The sequence below is a fragment of the Lepidothrix coronata genome, unplaced genomic scaffold (assembly GCF_001604755.1).
Source record: "Lepidothrix coronata isolate B3197 unplaced genomic scaffold, Lepidothrix_coronata-1.0 Scaffold5, whole genome shotgun sequence".
NCBI classification, from domain to species: domain Eukaryota; kingdom Metazoa; phylum Chordata; class Aves; order Passeriformes; family Pipridae; genus Lepidothrix; species Lepidothrix coronata.
In genome coordinates this window covers 6,867,854-6,887,466 of record NW_016690185.1, presented here as the reverse complement: position 1 = coordinate 6,887,466, position 19,613 = coordinate 6,867,854, and the positions used below count along the sequence as shown (strand labels likewise).

At 35.6% G+C, this 19,613-nt stretch overlaps 1 protein-coding gene across 5 annotated transcripts in view; it reads left to right on the top strand.

Annotated features, from left to right (window-relative positions):
- The window catches only part of TBC1D32 (TBC1 domain family member 32), an 81,970-nt gene extending 69,540 nt beyond the window's left edge, over positions 1-12,430 (top strand). For 3 of the 5 annotated variants that reach the window (XM_017829877.1, XM_017829896.1, XM_017829903.1), the window contains 6 exons: positions 3,835-3,904; positions 4,700-4,815; positions 5,801-5,955; positions 7,372-7,512; positions 9,296-9,484; positions 11,742-12,430. In XM_017829877.1, the coding sequence (XP_017685366.1) occupies positions 3,835-3,904; positions 4,700-4,815; positions 5,801-5,955; positions 7,372-7,512; positions 9,296-9,484; positions 11,742-11,861 (791 nt within the window). In that variant the 3' untranslated portion in view covers positions 11,862-12,430. Of the gene's footprint in view, positions 1-1,830; positions 2,232-3,834; positions 3,905-4,699; positions 4,816-5,800; positions 5,956-7,371; positions 7,513-9,295; positions 9,485-11,741 lie in introns of those variants that run through there. The other 2 variants (XM_017829886.1, XM_017829911.1) reach the window with 2 other exon arrangements.
- The last annotated feature ends 7,183 nt before the right edge of the window (positions 12,431-19,613 follow it).

Below are 19,613 nucleotides of genomic sequence, written 5' to 3'. Positions count from 1 at the left end.
CCATCGATTCAGAATGGAGGTTTTATCTGTTAGAAGGGTTTGACCATCAACGCTGAGTAGAGGGCTTTGTACCTGGTATGTAGGCCCGTATGCTGTTTTCAAGGCATCATAGAAACCTTTGTGATCACCCATATCTGCGCATAATTGAGTTTTTTCAGCAAGATCGATCCACCACTTGTTCTGGATGTCACGTGACATCCGTGACCTACTACATACTTGTAAGATTTTTGAAGCATCTGCAGGAATAATGCAGGTGACCCTGGTTATCATGGGATTTTCAGAATCCAGAATGATTGCAGAATAGTTACTTGCATAGTTCCTTTGAATCAAAAGTCTTTTCCATCCATACAAAGAAAACTAATCTTTCTGAACATCACTGAAGTTAAAATTCAGCATGCATTAACATTTTCCAAAGATCATTTATGTAGACATAAACACATTTGGCCAGGGCATCAGGGAGTGAAAAACCTAAATCGATAATGTGAGAGCTTTAATAATCTTCTTCACTTAACACAAAAGGAAGCCAGTGGTTTCTTTGGGGTAATAGCACTTTAAACAGGGAAATAAATTAAATATTATCTAAAGACTATACAAGTTTTCTGAAATATGCTGTAAGCTGTTTCAACTTGGCATCCTGTCATTTCAGTATGAATGCAATGTAGCCCGTTTTCTGATTTAAACACATAAAAGATTCATCATGGTAAGAGGGAAAATGAATAAGAAAGCAGTCTTCCATATAAGTTGTAAAGTTGATTGAAGTCTAGTCTGATAGAGAGAATACTACAGGACTGTGCATGCCAGTTAACTTACTCTGAAATGTTTATAGCTATAGATCAAGTTCAATAATTATACATAGTTGCCTTTGGAAATCATGCCTTATGGTGGTTTGGTTTTGTGCTCCTGAATGGTACAAAACATTCTGAAAAGTACTGCCCATTGAGGTGCTTTCTATTATAACAATTTTTTAAAATTGTACATCAGCTCCCAGAGAATTCTGGTATCCTTCAAGTCGCTCATTTGGCTCAATTTCTAGTTTACAGTGTTTTACATTTTTAAAGAAAGAAGTGTAAAATATCTGTTCAACATAGATTTTTTTGTTTTATTAGATAAATAAAAAGGTAGCTGCCAAAGCATGTTTTTCATTCCATTTAATAATAGCCATAGTGCTGTATCATGTTGTTATTAATTCACAGTTCAGAGAGGTGTTCTGGCCTTTGAGGATAAATGGCATTCTTATTTAGAAAACTGATATATCTGTGCCTTTTGTTATGAAGCCTATTGTGTTTCAAGGCAGTTATATCTGGTGTATTAAAAAATATCTGTCAAATAAGTTTTGTAGAAAATTAACTGAGTTTATTGATTCAGAGGTATGGGCATCATTACAATAGTACAGTCACAACATATTCCTCCAGGCTTACTAGTCAGCTTTTTAATCATGGATTGCAATATGCAGTATTTAAATATTCCACTTGTTTTTAATAACATTTTTCTAAGTTTAATGGAGCATTTAAGGTTTCTGGGTCCAGTTTTTAATCAGTGAGAAGTTGTCCTTTGTGTATTCTAAATGACTTTATAGTGTTCTAAAACCTAGTCTTCCCACTCTTTTAAGTGGTAAACAAAATGGAAAATAAAAACTTTTTACACAGGACAAAGAACCGTAGTTTGCATGTTCCCATCATGAGTTGTGGATTAGCAGAGTACAGAGCTATGATTATGTCAAATACAGTGGTGTCTGAAAGCAAGAGTTTTTGCCTTGATAAGATACCGTGTGATAGAAAATTATTATTCAGTCCAAACTCTATGTTAATTTTATCTTCTTTCACAATACAGGGGAAAATCTCAAAAGGAAAACTGATAGGGAGAAAACCCTTTTCAGCAACTAACAAATTATTACAACAGAGAAGAAAAGGCAATGAGAATCAGTGAAGTCAGTTGTGGTTTTTTAATGTTAATGGGAAATAAGCATTCAGTACTTGTAAACTGTTACAAAATGGAAAGTGGGCTCAGACTGTGGATTGAGCTATTCCTCATTACACCCTTGCTGGACTGGAGTCCGAGCTCCTGCATTGCCACCTGCAAGAGGGTCCATCTCAGAATGGAGCGAGAGCTGTATTGTGGCTTAGAGGTTGTTGTACCCTTTGCATCTGTCCTGCCATTAAATAAATGCTGGTGTTAGGACTGAATTAGCCATTAGCCATCACCAACTGATTCAGATTCCCCCTATTTTCTAAGATGTAAGTATGCCTCTTGCCTTCATGGTTGCACGCAGGAACTTGAAAATGAGTTGACTTAGTATGGTAATTGCAGACTGAGTAAACAGGTAACTTGGAACAGGAGCTGTAAAAAGTTAAGAACTGTTTCAGTTATCTCTGGGTTTTTAACTGAAAGGCCCTGTAATTTTATAAGTATTCTTCCAAATATTGCATTGCTGGTATGCTATACGAAGGGTATTGGATCTTCTGTTCTTTGGGTAAAAAAACCCTCTCTGATGTGGGTTTATATTTCAATCCCATCAGATTATTGAATAAATTCATTTTACTCGAAGATCAGTTGATTTTTCTTATGCATAAATGTATTTGTCAAAAGTACAAGGTAATTTCTCATTACTCTTAACACTTTAAATTATTGTCCTCTGTGAAAGCTGTAAAACAGAGTGAGGTTTTTTTTTCTTGCCATACTTCCTCTGCTGAATTTTACTGCTTCATTGTTAAGTGTAATTTGTAATTTTGTTGTGTTATTTTCTTCATAAAAATTTCAACTTAACTCGTTTGATCAGAGTGCCTTTTTTGGTGGGGGGGTTGGTGGGACTTTCCTTCCTGAACCTATTTCATTTTTAATCCCTTGGTCCCTGTTTGCTTACCAGGAGCATAGAATGTTTACCTGAATGAGAAGCAAGGGAATCCTTCCATTTGATTTCTCTATCTGTCTGAGGATATAGAAAAAATACATATTAAGTTACTGTGTGATCTGCTTAATCAGATTTTTACATTTATCATTTACATGAATATATTTTAACTTCTGCTGCCATGTCTATTAAATTTTAATGAATGTTGTCAGTTATTAGGGTTTTTTATTTGTTTCATTTGTTGCTGTTTTTTAAGTAGCGCTTTCAAAGAATTATATTAAAGGTTTAAGCCCTCAGTTTTGCAACTTGTAATATTATTAGACTGTGATGTTTGTCTGAAGTATAGTTATATTAGACAATACATGTTCATGATAGAAAAAATGCCCATTTTTAATTGAATTTAGAATTTAAAATTTAAGAAAATTCTTCAACAGAGGTTTCTTTAATTTTTCTAACTTGGATTTTTAATTTAAACAGATACAGAAAATGGAGTATGTGTTACTGTGTGAAAAAATGCATAGAAGTACAGGATTTTTAAAATCCATGAGTTATAAAGTTTTCTGTGATTCATATAAAAATAGAACTTTCTTTAATAAAGTTGGAATTACAGCTAAGAGACTTTAAGGCCACTGAAATGGAAGAAAGTAGATCAGAATATGTTGCCTTGTCTGATTTCTAGGCAAAAAATGATAAAGTGCTACTAAGAAATGGGACTGAAAAAGGCGTTGCTCGCTTACATCGTGCTGTTAAGCTAATGATAACCATACTAACTGTGAGGATTTCTTTATAAAGAAGGTGATTTTCATAAAAAACAATATATGAAGAATGCAGTTTCTTGATGTATCCTTTCCAAACTCTGCTAAACTAATTTCGAATAAGAAACAGTTCTGGAGAATTGGTATGCATACATAAAAGGAGCTTATCATTCGTATTCAGTTAAAATCATATTTCCCATAATACTTTATTTAATTTATTTCCTTTTGTTTTAGCCATGGAAATAGATGTGAAGAAAGAAAGCCTTTCATCTGTGCAGCAGCTCGGTGTTGAAATGACAGTCAGGTACATGGTATTAAAATATTTCCTTAGAGTATTTCTAAATTTGTTTGATTTTCATGGAATGACTTTAATGATGCTTAATCCATCAACTCATTGCTTTATACTATCTAAATCCAAGATAAACTTCAAGAAAATGAATTCTAACTGTAAATTAAAAAAGGTATTAGCACATAATTTAATTATCTTTACAGATTATATATGTTATTATCCTGCATTTTTGTAAAGACTAATTGTAACTTGCTAGTAAGATTTACCATAAAATTGCATTATCCTGAATTAAGTGTCTTTTTTTCCCTTGCATTACTTCTCTAAATGATTCTGTTTAGCTAAGCTTGGTTATATGCCATTTAAACATTTTATTTGGCTGGTAATTTTCAGAGCTGTGATGAAGAAAAAGCTAAGATGTCTGTACTTTCACAGGTTGCTATCTTTAGCATTAATATTTGAATTCCGATTATAATAATTACTTGTACAATATAGTTATATCAAATTCTAAATATTGTATGTGAAGAAACTGAGTCCTGTGTGAGTACTTGCTCCTCCCCATGATAGTCTCCAAAACTGAACTAAAAGGAGTTTAGGTGAGGAACTGTAACACTGAGTAGGAGATGTTTGGTGTGTATCCTTCCTAGGTGGAGCATAATAGGTTTTCTTTAGTCATTTATATGTACATATACAACACAGTAATTAACAATGCTATGAAAAATTTACTGTTACAGGCTTATTAAATATGAGTTGTTGCTTTTAGGTATTAAAAAAAGTATTTAAACAGTTTTGGTTTTGAACTTTTTGTGCCAGATATGGAAAATATTTAAACTTGCTAAAAGAAGATGCTGAAAATGGGCTGTGTTTCGTGTTAATGAATTGTGAGAAATTCCTGAAACAACAGCAAAGAACTGTGGTATCTTCGCTTTGTATCCTTTGTTGATGGTATAAATTATAATGCCTAAAAATGCCAATGGAATTTGAAGTCTTGCTTTGGGCTTTTGATAGTGGCATAGGATTGCTTTGAGATTCCTTAGTTAAGTTTGTGTGTGAGAAAATGCTGAGAGCTGTCACCAGAAGCAATGTGTAATATTTACAGAAAACAATTTTTAAAAAGCAGCACTTTTACTTTGAAAATCTGATAAGTTAAAATGCACACCCAGTGCACCCAAGAAAATGTTCACCCTTTTGTTCCCATACTGTTTTAGAAGTGCAAGTCTCATTCATTTTTGTCATTAACTGTTTTGGAGTGGGATCACATCTTTGTATGTTATAAAGAGTCTGCAGCAATACAGCTTTGAACATTAATTAGTATTTGTGGTACTTCCGCAATATCAGCACTGTTAATGGTTTTGCCTTCAACAGGAATGTTTTGACTTCTGACTCTTTTAGATCTAATGTGGAACTTTTTTTTTTAAACAAAACAGATACACCTTTCCAACAAGCTTTGCTCTATTCTTCATGTATTAGACTTGTGTACACTTAAGATATATTAGTCATAATATGCTTAATCTCGTTTTTAAAGCTTTTCTTTTACTTTCTTTTTTTTTCCTATAATTTTAACAACTCATGTTCTCCACTGTTCTCCTTTCTTGTACTCTGTAAGCACACTTGTTTTGGTGCAGGGTTTTTTGTATTTGCTTGGGTTTTATTTACTTTTGTTGGTTTAGCTTGACTAATTATGGACTGAAAGAAAATTAGTGTATGGGGAAAACAAATTGTTTCTCTTAATTCAGTTTGAGAGACAATTGTGCCTCAAGATGCTGCCTTTTGTGCAGCTATATTCCCCTTGGCCCATCTCTAAAAAACCAGCTCTTGCCTCTGTGAGCATGGCTTGGGGAGGAGAAGGGCTGTAGTTCCCGGAGGGCAGTGAGGAGGAGATCTCTGCCTGAGTTCCTTAACCTTCTCATTCAGGCTGCTTGCAGGAGCGCTATGCTGGCTATGACTGGTTTGCATCTTCCATCTTCCTCATAATGTCAGGGGACAGGGAGAGGACGCTGACGTTTCTTCAGCAATTTTCATGTCTTCTTGTTTCAGCATTTCTCTGGCTACCAAGACTGCATTTATCTGTAAGAATTTAAAATCTGTGTCTTTCTGAAAGGCAGCTTTGAAAGTTTATAAAGGAGACTTGATTAATTTCCTTACTTTTGGTGTGTTTTTTTTTTGGTTTTTTTTAATGCATTAGGTTTACATTAAAGCCCCCTAACTAAATATGTAACCCTGGAAAATTATCTCAGAAAAAAATAGTTTTGACAGTTGCTTAAATTGTTGTTTAAAAGGAGTGAAATAGCAAGTGGACTGATAGTAAAGACAATGTTATTGAATCTTTAAGCTGGCAGTAAAGCAAACTTTGTTAGTGCCATTAAATTCTGTGCAAAGGCTGCAATACTGTTGAATGACCTTTTTTTAATTATTATAGTGTGCAAGTCCATCCATCTGATTTTTTTTTTAGTAAAAGTATCAGTTTTGAAATTTACTTAATACATTAGAATATATTTAGTGAATTTTAAACATTCTTACTGCAAAAATACTATGTGATTGACGATTTTCAATTATCAGTGTTTTGGATCAAGTTTGTAGTATAGAAAATGTCATTTCTATCTTTCATTAGGCTGTTTCCATCTATTTAAAATAAAACCCTTTGTACATTGTCAAGTTGCCTTGAATGTCTTGAACATAAACTCTAAACCAACTGCAGTCTCTACTAGAGAACTCTGGGGTATAAGATGCATGGAGTAGATTCCATACCTCTTGTGCATGTAGAATAATGTATGCATTAATATCAGTAGATCTGTCTTGTCACTAGAACGGATGACCGTATTGGTCCATTCACAGCACTGAGTTTGGCCCTGAGGTTGTTCCAGCCTAATGAAATTCATGCTGACATTTGCTCCATTGTGTGAATATAATTGTGCTGAAAACCAGTGGTGCCAAGGACTCATTACCTAGAAGCAGGGCATTAATATCCAGAGCCTTCCATAGGGATAAAACCTCTGCTGCTTTTGCTGCACAAAATAGAATTTCACTCATACACTTCACACATCCTACAAAGAAATACGCTTACAGAAAAAAACTTCAAATACCATAGAAGTTCCATTCCACCAGTAAATGGGGAAAAAAAAAATCCAACAGAAATTGGTCTTTTTTTTCTTTCTGTTCCTTTGTTTAAAATATAACAATGGTTTCTCCAACCCTTCGACAGTTAAAGCCTATATACAATAAAGAACTAGACTCTAGTTAAAAGGAATAATCAGAATATGTTATCAACACTTTTCTTTAGTTTTACTACAAGTTTTTATTGATGGTAGTATGACCGTCTTTGGTTATTCTGTTTCCTGTCTCTAAAATAATCAGAATGATTAATCTTACATGTAAAAGTGTATATTTTTATATATTGTTCTCAGCAAAGTATTATAAAAAACAAATTTTTGTAGTCTGTGATCCTATTCCTTAATTTTTTTGTTGATGATTATGTTGTTAACCAGATTCACCTGCCTATTACAACAGTGGAATATGGCATCCATCCAGTCTATTTTTGCAGTGCTCACCACATTGAAATGTTGCTGAAAGCTGAGTTGCCACTTGTCTGTTCAGCCTTCCACATGTCTGGCTTCACTCCATCCCAGGTAACTGATCTAAGTGTATTGAAGTACCATCAACCTTTTGACTTAAATGCACAAAATCAAGAACGCTGAGGAACTACTGTGGTTTTTTTGTGCAGCACTTGTGTAGTGGTTATGAAACTGGGGGTAAGAGATGGTATTGACCACATAATGACTTAGAGCATCTGAAAATAGAAAGCACCTGACTGGTAGAATAATGACAGTGTAATGACAGAAGCTGATGACCTTCTATTACATATGCATGCGGAAAACTTGATAAAAATAATATATATTGAATGCTCAGATTTAGCATTAAAACTAAACTGAGTATCTGGAATAATTCTCTAAATTTTATATAGGTGGGAAATGAGTAATTTGGAATAGTTATATAATAGGAAGCAGTTCCGGTGATATTAGAGCAAAATTCATTTTATATGAGCTACCATATCTGTTACAGTCAGGTAACACAATGTTCTTTTATAGTAAAGAGATGTTACTAAAGAAGAATAGTTATCTATAATGATAGCTTTCATTTTGTGTACTTGCAACAGTTCTTTGGTATGAAACATTACTTATAAAGACTGCAATCATGATGAGGCATAAAGAGCTTCATGCAGTAATGAGTTAGAAGGCCAATGCAGAAGACATCACACCACAGAAAGAAAGCTTATTGTTGTGCCGAGGCAAGGAAAATGTTGTTCATCTTACGCCTTCAAAATTCCTTTTTTGCTGCAAGATTTGCAGCTGAAGAGACTTCTTAATGAGGGCAGATGCCAGTGTGGTTCAGACATTGCTTAAAATAGCTTGGGGGTTGGTCTTTGAGAAGATTGGCAGATGAGGAAATTTATCTCAGCATAGGAATGAGGTGCTTATAATAAGGTTCCTTCTTTTGGGGTGTGAAAACACATGGGGAGAGTCACTTCTTCACCTACTCTTGTGGAAATTGCACTTTTTTTAATTGTGTGCACTCAGTAATAGACTAGTTACTGTTCTAAACTGCTGGCAAGGATTTTTTCATTTATTTATCGCGCTACTGCAATGCCGCTGGTGGGTGCCACTGTATCTTTTGTGTGATTTTGCAGTTCTACTGCAGCATTAAAAAGAAACAAACTCTGAACTGTGGAAACAGTTCTGATGTATTTAAGTGATTGTGTGCATCAATAAATACCTCAAAACAGATTTACTGCCAGAGTACGGCTGTTGTCATCTAATTAGAATCCTGGTATCTCTCCTGCTGCATATTTTTAAACACTTTAAGGACTGATTAGCAGAAGATTTGTGGTCTAGAACTAAATGAAATGTCCGGTATGCATCTTAATACATTGTAATTTAGAACAGGAAAAAGGAGTCACTAACTGTGTTCCATACCCACTTCATTAAATGAAAATGTGTCTTAAGGAAGGGCCTAATATTCATTTATAAGGCAAAGAACTAATGTAAAGGAAAAACCACATTGAACACACCTTCATCACTGTCATTGCCCTTTAGGCCACATTTAAAACAAAGTCTTGAAAAAAATGACTTTTGTTTTCCTTGGACTTTGATTTTTATGTCTCAGCCTCAGGAGTTGCTGGAATATACTCAAATAAGTGAGATGCATGGATACAGGGTGTTAAGTCTAGCTGAACTCACTAGAAGTCTGTTCAGAGGCTGTGCTTTACAAATGGTGATTCTTGGCTTCTTTTGTACATCATCCCTTTAATTGTTATAGGAAAAGGGTTTTGTCTTATAGAAAAGAGATAAAGCTGATCAGTTATGACTGAATGTCTACAATGATTTAATTATATATAATTTCATTCTCATCTAGATTTGTCTGCAGTGGATAACTCAGTGTTTCTGGAATTACATGGACTGGAGTGAGATCTGTCACTACATTGCTATCTGTATTTTACTTGGTCCTGATTATCAAATATATATGTGTATTTCTGTGTTCAGACACCTACAGCAAGACATTCTGAAGCACACTGAAGCCCATGATCTTCAGGTTTTTCTTAAAGTAATGGTTTATTTTTTAATTTTTCAGTTGCTGAGGAGAAGCAAGGCTCTCAATACTGAAAACATACTTAATCTGGAACTCTTACTGAGTTTCACTTAGTTATTTTAAGTGAGTGGGATAATACTTCAGTTTGATTCATTCCCTGGCAGGAAACTGTGGCATAGTATTTTCTAGAGAATAGCTTTCTTGTGGTTTGTCCTAATCAGTTCCCTTCATAAGCAAAGTAAATAGCCACATTAAGTCATGTATGTGGACCCAATCTCATTAAAATAGATACTCTCCAGAAAAGGTGAGTTTACACAGTGGTCTCTTACTGAAGCTTGAAGAGATGTGTCAACAAGCTCAGCGAGCTTTTATATTGATGAGATGGCAATTACTGTACATCCAGCCACACAATTTCATATTCTTTCAATATTATAAATTATGTTTGAGTTTTTTTTGATTTTTTGCAGGGTACTGCTTAGCTGTAGCTGCAGTCACAAATGGATACAATGTTTTACTCTTCTTCACAGAGACATTTTTGCCGTTTTCTCTGGTCTTTTTTCTCCTGTCAAAATTCTTCTGAGAACTGCATCTTAGTCTATCCTAAGAATAGTAGTTTTCTGACTAGTTTGCATCCAACTTAGATATTCTTAAATGTGAATAATATGTCAGTTCAGTTAGTTTCCTTGAAAATGTTTGGTACACAGTCTAATGAATGTATTGTTTAGTTTTCCCTGTTTTTGGACAATGTGGCTTAAAAGCTACGTCTTTATGGCATTACTGGATAGTATATGTAAATTATAGAAGAGAGAATTTGTATGTTGCCACTTACAGTATAAACAGGCCAAAGATTTGACACGGTACTGTTAAATTAATGAGAAAAAATGTATATTAATGCAGTAGTGGAATATCTACAATTAATTCAGTGACCATTGCAGTAAAAAAGTTCATAGCATAGTCTTGCTTCTGATAGCTCTTAATTAATAGAAATTTTAAAAGAAGGAAAAATAGAACCATAGAATGGTTTGGGTTGGAAGGGACCCTAAAGACCATCCAGTTTCAACCTCCTGCCGTAGGCAGGGATACCTTCAGCTAGCCCAGGTTGCTCAAAGCCCCATCCAGTCTGACCTTTAGCACTTCCAGAAGGGGCATGCTCAGGCTCTGCTCTGAGCAACCTGTGCCAGTGCTTCACCATCCTCACAGTCAAGTTCTTCCTAATATCTAATCTAAACCTACTCTGAGTTTGAAGCCCTTCCCCCGGCCTGTCACTACATGCCATTCAATTTCAGCTATATATATGATATATATATTTTATATTCCACTGTAGTCAGCCTTCTCACAGTGCATGAAGAACAACTTGAAAGGTAAAATTGCCTGTGTGTAGGGGAGGAGAAACACAAAGACCATTTTGAATTCCTGTTCAGATACCAAAGTGCAGCCTTCCAAGCCTGAATATATGTTCTCAGGAGAATTCCACTTAGGAGAGATGCACAGTCAATACGCCAGAGGTACAACATGTGTCCACAGGGACTGTCTGGCTGCAGAGAATTTTTTGCAGCACATGGTGCCAGCAGTGGTAATACTGATTAGCAGATGAGGGGTACACAACAGCAACAAATTCACCCATATTATGTAACTGTTCTTCAGGATCCTGCTTTCCATGGTGCATCCACCTTCTCCATCTAATATAGTAGCTGTTACAAGGAACATGGTCTGTTTGTTTCTTTTTTCTCAGGGCAACTTCTTTTACTCTGTGTTTTGGAATTGCTAAGAATTACTCACTTGTGGTGATGCAGAAATACTTTGTCTGGATAAAGGTCTTCCTTTATCACTGATTCTAAAAATATGCATCTACTATTAATCTCTTGGTTTTCTTGAGAATCTAGCTGGATATAAAAGCCACACTTGGCATGCCCTGTGTTGGTGTAGAAATCTTTTTTTCAAAAGAATATTTTAGTACCTGGCTTTCCCTTCTTAAAGCTTACTTTGTTTTTCTTAAAAATCTTCAATGTTGTGTTCTCCAAAAATGAGATAAACAATGTCCACATGAAATAAAACTATCTGATACCAAATCTGCAATTAGAAATTACTGTCTGGAAGCAGATATTGCCAAATATGTATTTCTAAATAAAATGTAATAAAATCTGTTTTACACATCCAGTCTATGACAAGCAGAACAAAACAGGCTATCTTTAGAAGCTTAGAATTCATTAAATTTGAGTTGTGCATCTTTTTTTTCCTAGCTAATAAATGTTTTTTGTGTGTATTTGTTCAGGAAGAAGCACTGCATGGATTTCGAGTGAGTGATTATTTAGACTACATGGAAAAGTTGGAGGCAATCTACAGACCTATGCTGCTGAAAGACATGAGGACCATAAGAGTGCAGAATACATAGATGAAGCAAACAAGCACTTTATTTTCCAGTTTTGGTTACTTCCTTTAAAAGGATGCTGATTGATTGATTGATTGATTGATACATCAGTCTCACCTAAAATCAGCCAGACTGTTTAAATGTATATACTGTAAAAAAATAGCAAGGGTTTTCAGAATATAGTTTTTCAAAATGAAGTACCTTAAATTTGATGACCAAATTTTCCCATACAGGCTATGTGCACAGTCTCATTTTCAGTTAGCAGAAGGCAGCTTCAGAACCCACGTGTAGGATGCTCGATCTTATAAAGCCTTGAACCTCTTCCCAAGTCATTTTATCATTGTCATCTCCTTATAGCACAGTCCTAAAACCTTCATATTTTGTTAGGGTCTGACAAAGGGAATTTTTTTTCTATTTAGGAACAACTGTGTGTTCATGTACATGAGAAGTCAACAAATGAAAAACAAATTCTCTGTTCTGACTTTGTGGATAATATTGAGAAAATGGGATGTTCAAATATATGCAATGAAAAAACACTTTATATTCCTGTCTTTTTAAAAATAAAATAAATAATTTTATGTTATAAAACATAATTAGTTTCCCTGTCTTAATGAAATTATAATCTTTAAAAATTATTGTTGTTTTTCAGAGATATGAATAGCAGGTCACTCAAGGGTTTCTTGTTCACTTATGCGGAGAGCATATGTCACATGGAAAAAAATCTCAAATTAGAACAGTTATTAAAATTTATTCTTAAATTTTGTTTATTAATGTATTTATATGGAAAAATGGAGAAAAACTGTGATCTGCTTTGCTTCATCCTTACCATCACTAGACATGTCTTCTCTCTCCCTCCTACCCACTCTATATTATTTTTAGATTGTTTGTTCTTTTAATTTTGCAAGATTTTTTTCCCCTCCTCATTTTTGTATTTTGTTGGCGTCTTCTGTTCAGGGCTCTTCAACTGTACTTAAAGGTATTCTCTCAGTAGATGCAATAATTCCCTTTTCTCTCTACCCTGTATTTTTCATTCTCTGCTACAAGAGGCATTATGGTGAAGTGGACTTTGGTCTGTTTCTCATATACCGCCTCACCTGTAGAACTTTCTGTTTCAAAGCTGTCTCATGAGTTACTCGCAAGTTCACTGCCTGAGTATTGGGAAGGTTGAAAGAATTCAGACAGTGGGATTAGCTTGGTTTACAAGGCCAATAGGTTAGGTGTCAGGAAAAGGTTTTTCACCCAGAGCATGGTTGAGCACTAGAACATGCTTCCCGGGGAAGTGATCACAGCACCAAGCCTGTCTGAGTTAAGAAGCATTTGGACAACACTCTCAGACACATGGTGTGTTCTTGGGGTGTCCTGTGCAGGGCCAGGTGTTGGACTTGATGATCCCTGTGGGTTCCTCCCAGCTTAGCATATTCTGTAAGGTTCAAAAACTCTCTTGGAGCAAAACTTTCAGGAAAATTTCAGAACAGAGGCATCCACGCATGAAGTGAGACACGCTTGTCTGCTTTTTTCTCCTGCAATGCACTACATACAGAACAGGCATTTGTTGCGTTCTGACCCACAGCCTTCCCCTCAGAGTAACTGTACTGATCTTTTGTAATATTCATTCATACAGATAGTTTTGACTCATGATCTCTGACTTCAGTGTGAGGGTTGAGTTTGTCTTTTTGCTTGCCTAGCCTCAATCAAAACTTACAAGCTCCTGGATTTACAAAGTCTTTCCATAAAACTGTCTAGTGATTCTTTAGTGACATCAATATCAAGTTCTTAAAGAGCTTTTTGTAAACAGGATTATTTTTGGGTTGGTCTTTAACAGTATACCTGTTCTTATCACAAGATACTCATTTTCCCTGAGTAAATTTACAACAATTATTCTGAAGTTTCTTGACATTTGTGCTTCCTCCTTCAACTACCCAGAGTTTCTAAAAGACAAATATCGAATATATATTTTTATTATTAGATCTATGCATTCTTAGGATTTCAGTTTCATTTCAGCCCAAGTAATAGTTGCACCACTTTAAATTGAAGTGAAAGGCCCCATTTCTGCAGTTACCTTTAAAGAGATTGTTGGTCTTGGTAATTATTTAGCATAAAAAGTTGGTAAATTGACCCATACCTTGTAATATCAGACCCATGAGTACCTTGATGCTTCCAATTGTTTTTTTATCAAAGAAACAAGATTTAGCTTCTCTAGCAAAAAGTTACTTACTAGCTGTACTTTTAGATGAAGTCATCTTTATACTGTGAAGCATAAGTAATCAGCATAATTGATCATGTGTCTGCTGTAGCTTGTTTAGTAACTAAGGAGTATAAATTCTTCAAATGCATCCTGGTTATGTAGGTAACATTACCAGATGGTGTTACATAGTGCAAGTTAGGCATTAAGTAATTCTTTATTTGATTAGAAAAGTAGGGAAAATGCTATGTTTTGTCAACACCTGCAATACTATTTTCTTTACAGAATGTCTGGAATCCCAAAATATTTTTATTAGAATGCATGATAGAATAAATCTTTTCAAAGTCTAACAGAAGCCACAAATGTTGAATTTAGACTTATTCAATATTGTTACCACATTCCTGTAAGATAAACTAAACATTACTGTAGAATTCTTGAAAAACAACTTTGTTAGATAAAAAGAATATCCATACAGAAATTGAGCAGATATACGAATTCAGATTATAAAACACATTAGAACACGCGGAAACATTTCTGAAATTATATGCAACCTAAGAGTGAACACTGACTAAGGTTTTGCCACTAATATCTATTTTACTGACTGTGCATTTTGTAAGTTCAGGAGTTTAGCTTTTTTCGCTGTCTAGCAAAAATATGTTTTAAGTATTTTTGGACTTTTGTGAACTGTGTTATCTCACCTACATTAATAAAAGAAGCTGGCAAGGATGAGGAAAGAATTTTGACAAGAAGTGATGGAACCAAGTATTTGCCTGACACAGAGGCCAAAGAATGTTATGACTTCCATAATACCTGTTCTTTTAACCTTAATAGCAGTCTCTCTTTTTTCAAGGTAACATTTTTTGGGATATATCTCAAAACAGCCACATAACAAATATCTGGATGGTGACTAACACTAGAACACTAATATATATCTGTTTCTAGAAATGCCATGCACTTTTCTAAAGAGACCATGGTTGATTACCAATTACGAAGTCATCAGTTCCTTTAGCAGCAGCAGAAGTTTGTCAAGAAAATTGGCTCTTGCTAGGCTTATGAGTAACCCAGGGACTCCTGCCACCCAAATAGCTACCATTTTGTATTCCTTGTCCCCCCAGCAAAGAAGAGAGAGGCACTGCAGAGCTGACCCTTAATATTAACAACTTCATCAATATTGCATCAAATTAATCCAAAGAGGTACAGTACACAATAACAGGGAAGAGGAGTCAAATACAAATAAATCGAAAGCAAACAGCCTGACTACCAAGTGCTGGCATTGATAAAAGCACTTTTTTAATTGCCTCCAGCAATTCAATCAGCTGCAGTTTCCCCATCTGCAAAATAGCTGCATTTTCATACAGTTTGTGTAGGTGCTGAGATGATTAATTAGAGAACATCGTAAAACATTTAGTGCATGAAAATTCTATGCAAATGCTAAATCTTAATACCTGCTAATAATATAAAGTCCCATTGTGCCCCATGATAGAAACAGGACATTGACACATGTTACAAGTAGACTGAAATAGAGCTTGAAGTGATAGTAGTCAGGGAAACCAATCTCATCTTCTTTGGATCAATGACAGCCTAAAAACAAATGACCATTTTAACAACAGACATGTTCATTATGTTGTATTACCCCCAGTTTGAGGACTCTCTCATCCTGCTTTGTGCATTTATATATAAATTTCTCCATTCATCTTCCTATTTTCTTTCAGGGAACTATTTAACTGACATGTAGACAGTTTCTATCTCTTAAATCTCTTTGTATTTTCCTGGTTGCCTCTTCCAGTTTCTTTTTCCCTGCTTTCCATCTTGATTGTATCTATCTCAGGCTTTTTCTCTCTCTTATTTTTAGCTGTCTCATCGTTCCCAATCCCCAGTGAGAGTCCAAGCACTAAAGGATAAGAAGTGTTTCCTTGCTTGTCCCTAAAATGTGTAATTAAACATGAGGTAAAATAAACATAATCATGCAAACCCCCCCAGACACTAAATATGTCCCCAGCTTGGAAAAACTGAGAAGCCAGTTATAGGAAGATGACACTCCCAAGTAAGCTGTCAGCAGTCCTGATCCAGGCTCCTACTGGAGGCAGCTAAGCACTGCTGCCTCTGCCTGTCTGTCATATCGCCCTGACCATAAGCTGGGATGCCATACTGAATAGAAACATCTGTGTTATTTCCAAAAGACGTGCATTTTCCAGACTACTTCCTTCAGCTAGCCTCTGCAGCATGACTCAGCCTTTTCGGATAAACAACAGGAATATAGAAAAATATTTTTCACCTGATGATGTCTGCCCTCTTGTCTTTTGACAAGTTATTTTACTTCTGGAAACTTTGAGAACCTGTCTAAAAAAAAAAGCCAAAAACAATAATTCTTACTTGTTTTTGTAAAAATGACTTCTGCAGATGTGAATGATTTCCCCATTACTATATATAGTGTTCATGCAACAAGAGAAATACTGGCAGTGGAAGCAACTAAAGCAACTAAGCTCTAAAACAAAATATTATAGGTGTGTTAAGAAAAAGAATAGATCAGTGGTAAATATTTATACTCTAAACTCTGGGTTTAGCTGGTTGAAGATGTCCAACTCAATCATTAGGTCAATAGATAAACAGTCTCAGCTTCTCTAATCCATTTTGTGTTGTCTTAAAGTACTTTCTAGATAATCCATAGCAATAGTCCATAGATTTCTAGAGGAGCTATGTTTGAATAACATTAAAAGATCCCAGTAAATAGGCTGAATTTCAGTATAGCATGCTATTAATGACAAGAGATCATAATACAGAATAAAAGCAGAATGGCTGAGTTGACATTCAGAAAGAAGTTGGGAAATGCCAGACTAAAACAAAGCTATGGTGTCATATAATGCACAGTACTGACACTGCTTTATGGCCAATCTGCACTTCATCACCTCCACCGTGAGAATCATCCTTTATTGCTTGTCCGGATAAGTAGTGGTGAACATGTACTCCTTTCAATTATTTACATTTTTGCTACAGGGATGATGCTTCAAGGATGGCAAGAAATTTGGCAAGCGGAATGGAGTTAGCATCATACAGTTTCAGGATACATATTCTCTCTGTCCCTACTAAGAGCAATGCTCAGATTACTGCAGGTCCCTCACTCACTAGTGAGTTACAGCAGCAGCTTCCCAGGGAAGGAAATTATGAGCCTGTAAATATTTGAGAAAAAAGGTACATTATTAGCCATTGTTACTGAAAACCAACAACTGCAAGCAATTCCTTTCTTGAGTAAAGAGAGCTGGTTCATCAGGCTTTTCCACACCAGTGCAAGAACGCATAACAGGAGTTGCAGTGCAACAGGATCAGAAACTGCAACAAATCCAGTGAAGTGGGTGAAATTATAACACTCTCAGAACATTTCCAGATGACTGCAAAACTGATGGATACTAGGAAACTGTTATACAGTTCAGGTCCTATGAGATACATTGTAATTAGGTCCATTGGAGAGAAGATTGCTAGGTTTGACTATTAGAAGGGGATTTAGTGACTGTCTGATGTGGAGATTTCTGACAACATCTTTTTAATCTAGCCTGACATTTTCCCCCTCACCCCACCGACCAAACAAGAAAATCATATCACCAACAAGAATGTGGGAGATTAGGAATGAGGAGCTACAGTAACAAACTGGAAGAGGTTGTTGGTTTACAGTGAAGATAACTAACCAGTAGAACACAGTTTCTTTTTAAATAATAAATCAGCAGATCAATGTATTCAGTCATGATCTGATTTTATGAGATAACATGCAATTCTAGAACATGTCATTCTAAAATATGTAGTCTGTTCCAAGTTTCACAGCCCAAGTTATACAGTGAGTTTACTCTGCTATCTTATCTTTTGGTCCGTAAAATATATTTTAAAAAAATAATAATTCAGTTAGTATCAATGGGATATGATCCCTTGCAGTTCTCTTTGATATATTTTAGGCAAATCATAAAAAATAATTCCCCCCAAAACCAACATCAGGAAGTAGAAATGGAGCAATCTCATGAAGAACAGCGAAAAAAAGGTATTTGAAGAATTTAAGAATGGTGATGACAGCACACATTTTCCCATTTATAATAATAATGGCCAGTCTTCGCGAGCGAAGATTTGGGAAAGGTCATTAACCCTTCGAGCCTGCGCAGTGGATTTTTTAGGTGAGACCCAGCGTGCGCTGAACTGAGCCCACCCTTTAATCCTGAGGTTCATCTGCTGGGGCCAAGCAAACTTGGACAGTGGCAGTGAGGTCCCCAGGACGTAGGTTTGTTTAGAGTGACCTTCTCTTAGATGGATTGCCACACAGGGCTGATGAGCTCCATCTGCCCGGGGGGCTGGGAATCGAACCCGGGTCGCAGCGGTGAGAGTCCTGCACCCTAACCACTAGACCACCAGAGGCCCTTCCCATTTATAGTATATACCTATATACCATATTGGACTAGCTATCTTGCACTGGCCTCTTTAGCCACCAGGGCTCTTGTAGCAAATGTGGGTAGAGTCCTTCCCAAATCTTCATTCGCGAAGCCCAGCCATGATGACGTTGGACTAGAACTGAAGATACAATTTTGACTATTTTAAGCAGATAAAAATTCAAAACTTGTTTGAAATGTAACATTATATCTGTGCCAGAAGAAGTGACTGGTATTTATTTCCCGCAAAGAAATTGTTTGGAGAGCTGCAGTGTTTGCACTGTTTCTGCAAATCAGTGGACTATATTCATGACACCTCTTCTGGCAGTTTGTGTATTAACTAATCACACATAAGTAGACAGAGGTACAGGTCTTCAAAACTAAATTACTCAGCGTAGTTTCCAATAATTTAAAATGCCATTTTTATATACGCAAATCACGTCCTTTCAGATTTCACTTTTGTTCAAAATCTGACCTAAAGGTGAACAATATTTTAAATTTCAGATCATGAATGAGGTACCAGTTTTATTACTTCATCTAACAGATTCAAAAAGTTTTGTATACTCAGCAAAGTATCAGGGAAAAAACATCTTCCCTGTGCCTCCAATACCAAACCACCACTAAATTAAAAAAGCCCCACAGCTCCAGAGCATAATGCTGTTTGATTTTATTTCACCACAAAAAAACAAAAGGCCTTAAAGCATAATATACAGTGCAGTGGTGCATAGGGAGGTATCAATATGGTTTGAAAAATTAGTTTAGATGGGGTTAAATTGGGAACTGACACTTGACTAATATTTCATCAAGTCAGTTTCCTGCTCAACAATAGGAGGAAAGGAGAATACATGAAATTCGCTTGGAATGATGAATGGGGAAAGCAGGCTTTTTTGGAGTATGTTTTTAAGGAAACAAACACCACAGGAATAAAAACTCCAGGGGAAATTAACAATTTCAAAGAAATTGGTGTTTACTCTCTCAAAAGATTTCATCTGCTCTTGGTATGTCCTGTGCTCTAACTCAAAGCCTATCCTGGTATCAGATTCATCCATGTTGTGAGAATTAGTTTAAAATGGACTCAGCCTTTAAAATGCTGCTTGAGTTTAATACAGACATTCATAAGCCAACACAACACTCCATTTGAACCTCCCTCTCCTCAAAATTCTTGATGATAAGGTAAATTTTCTGGAGTTA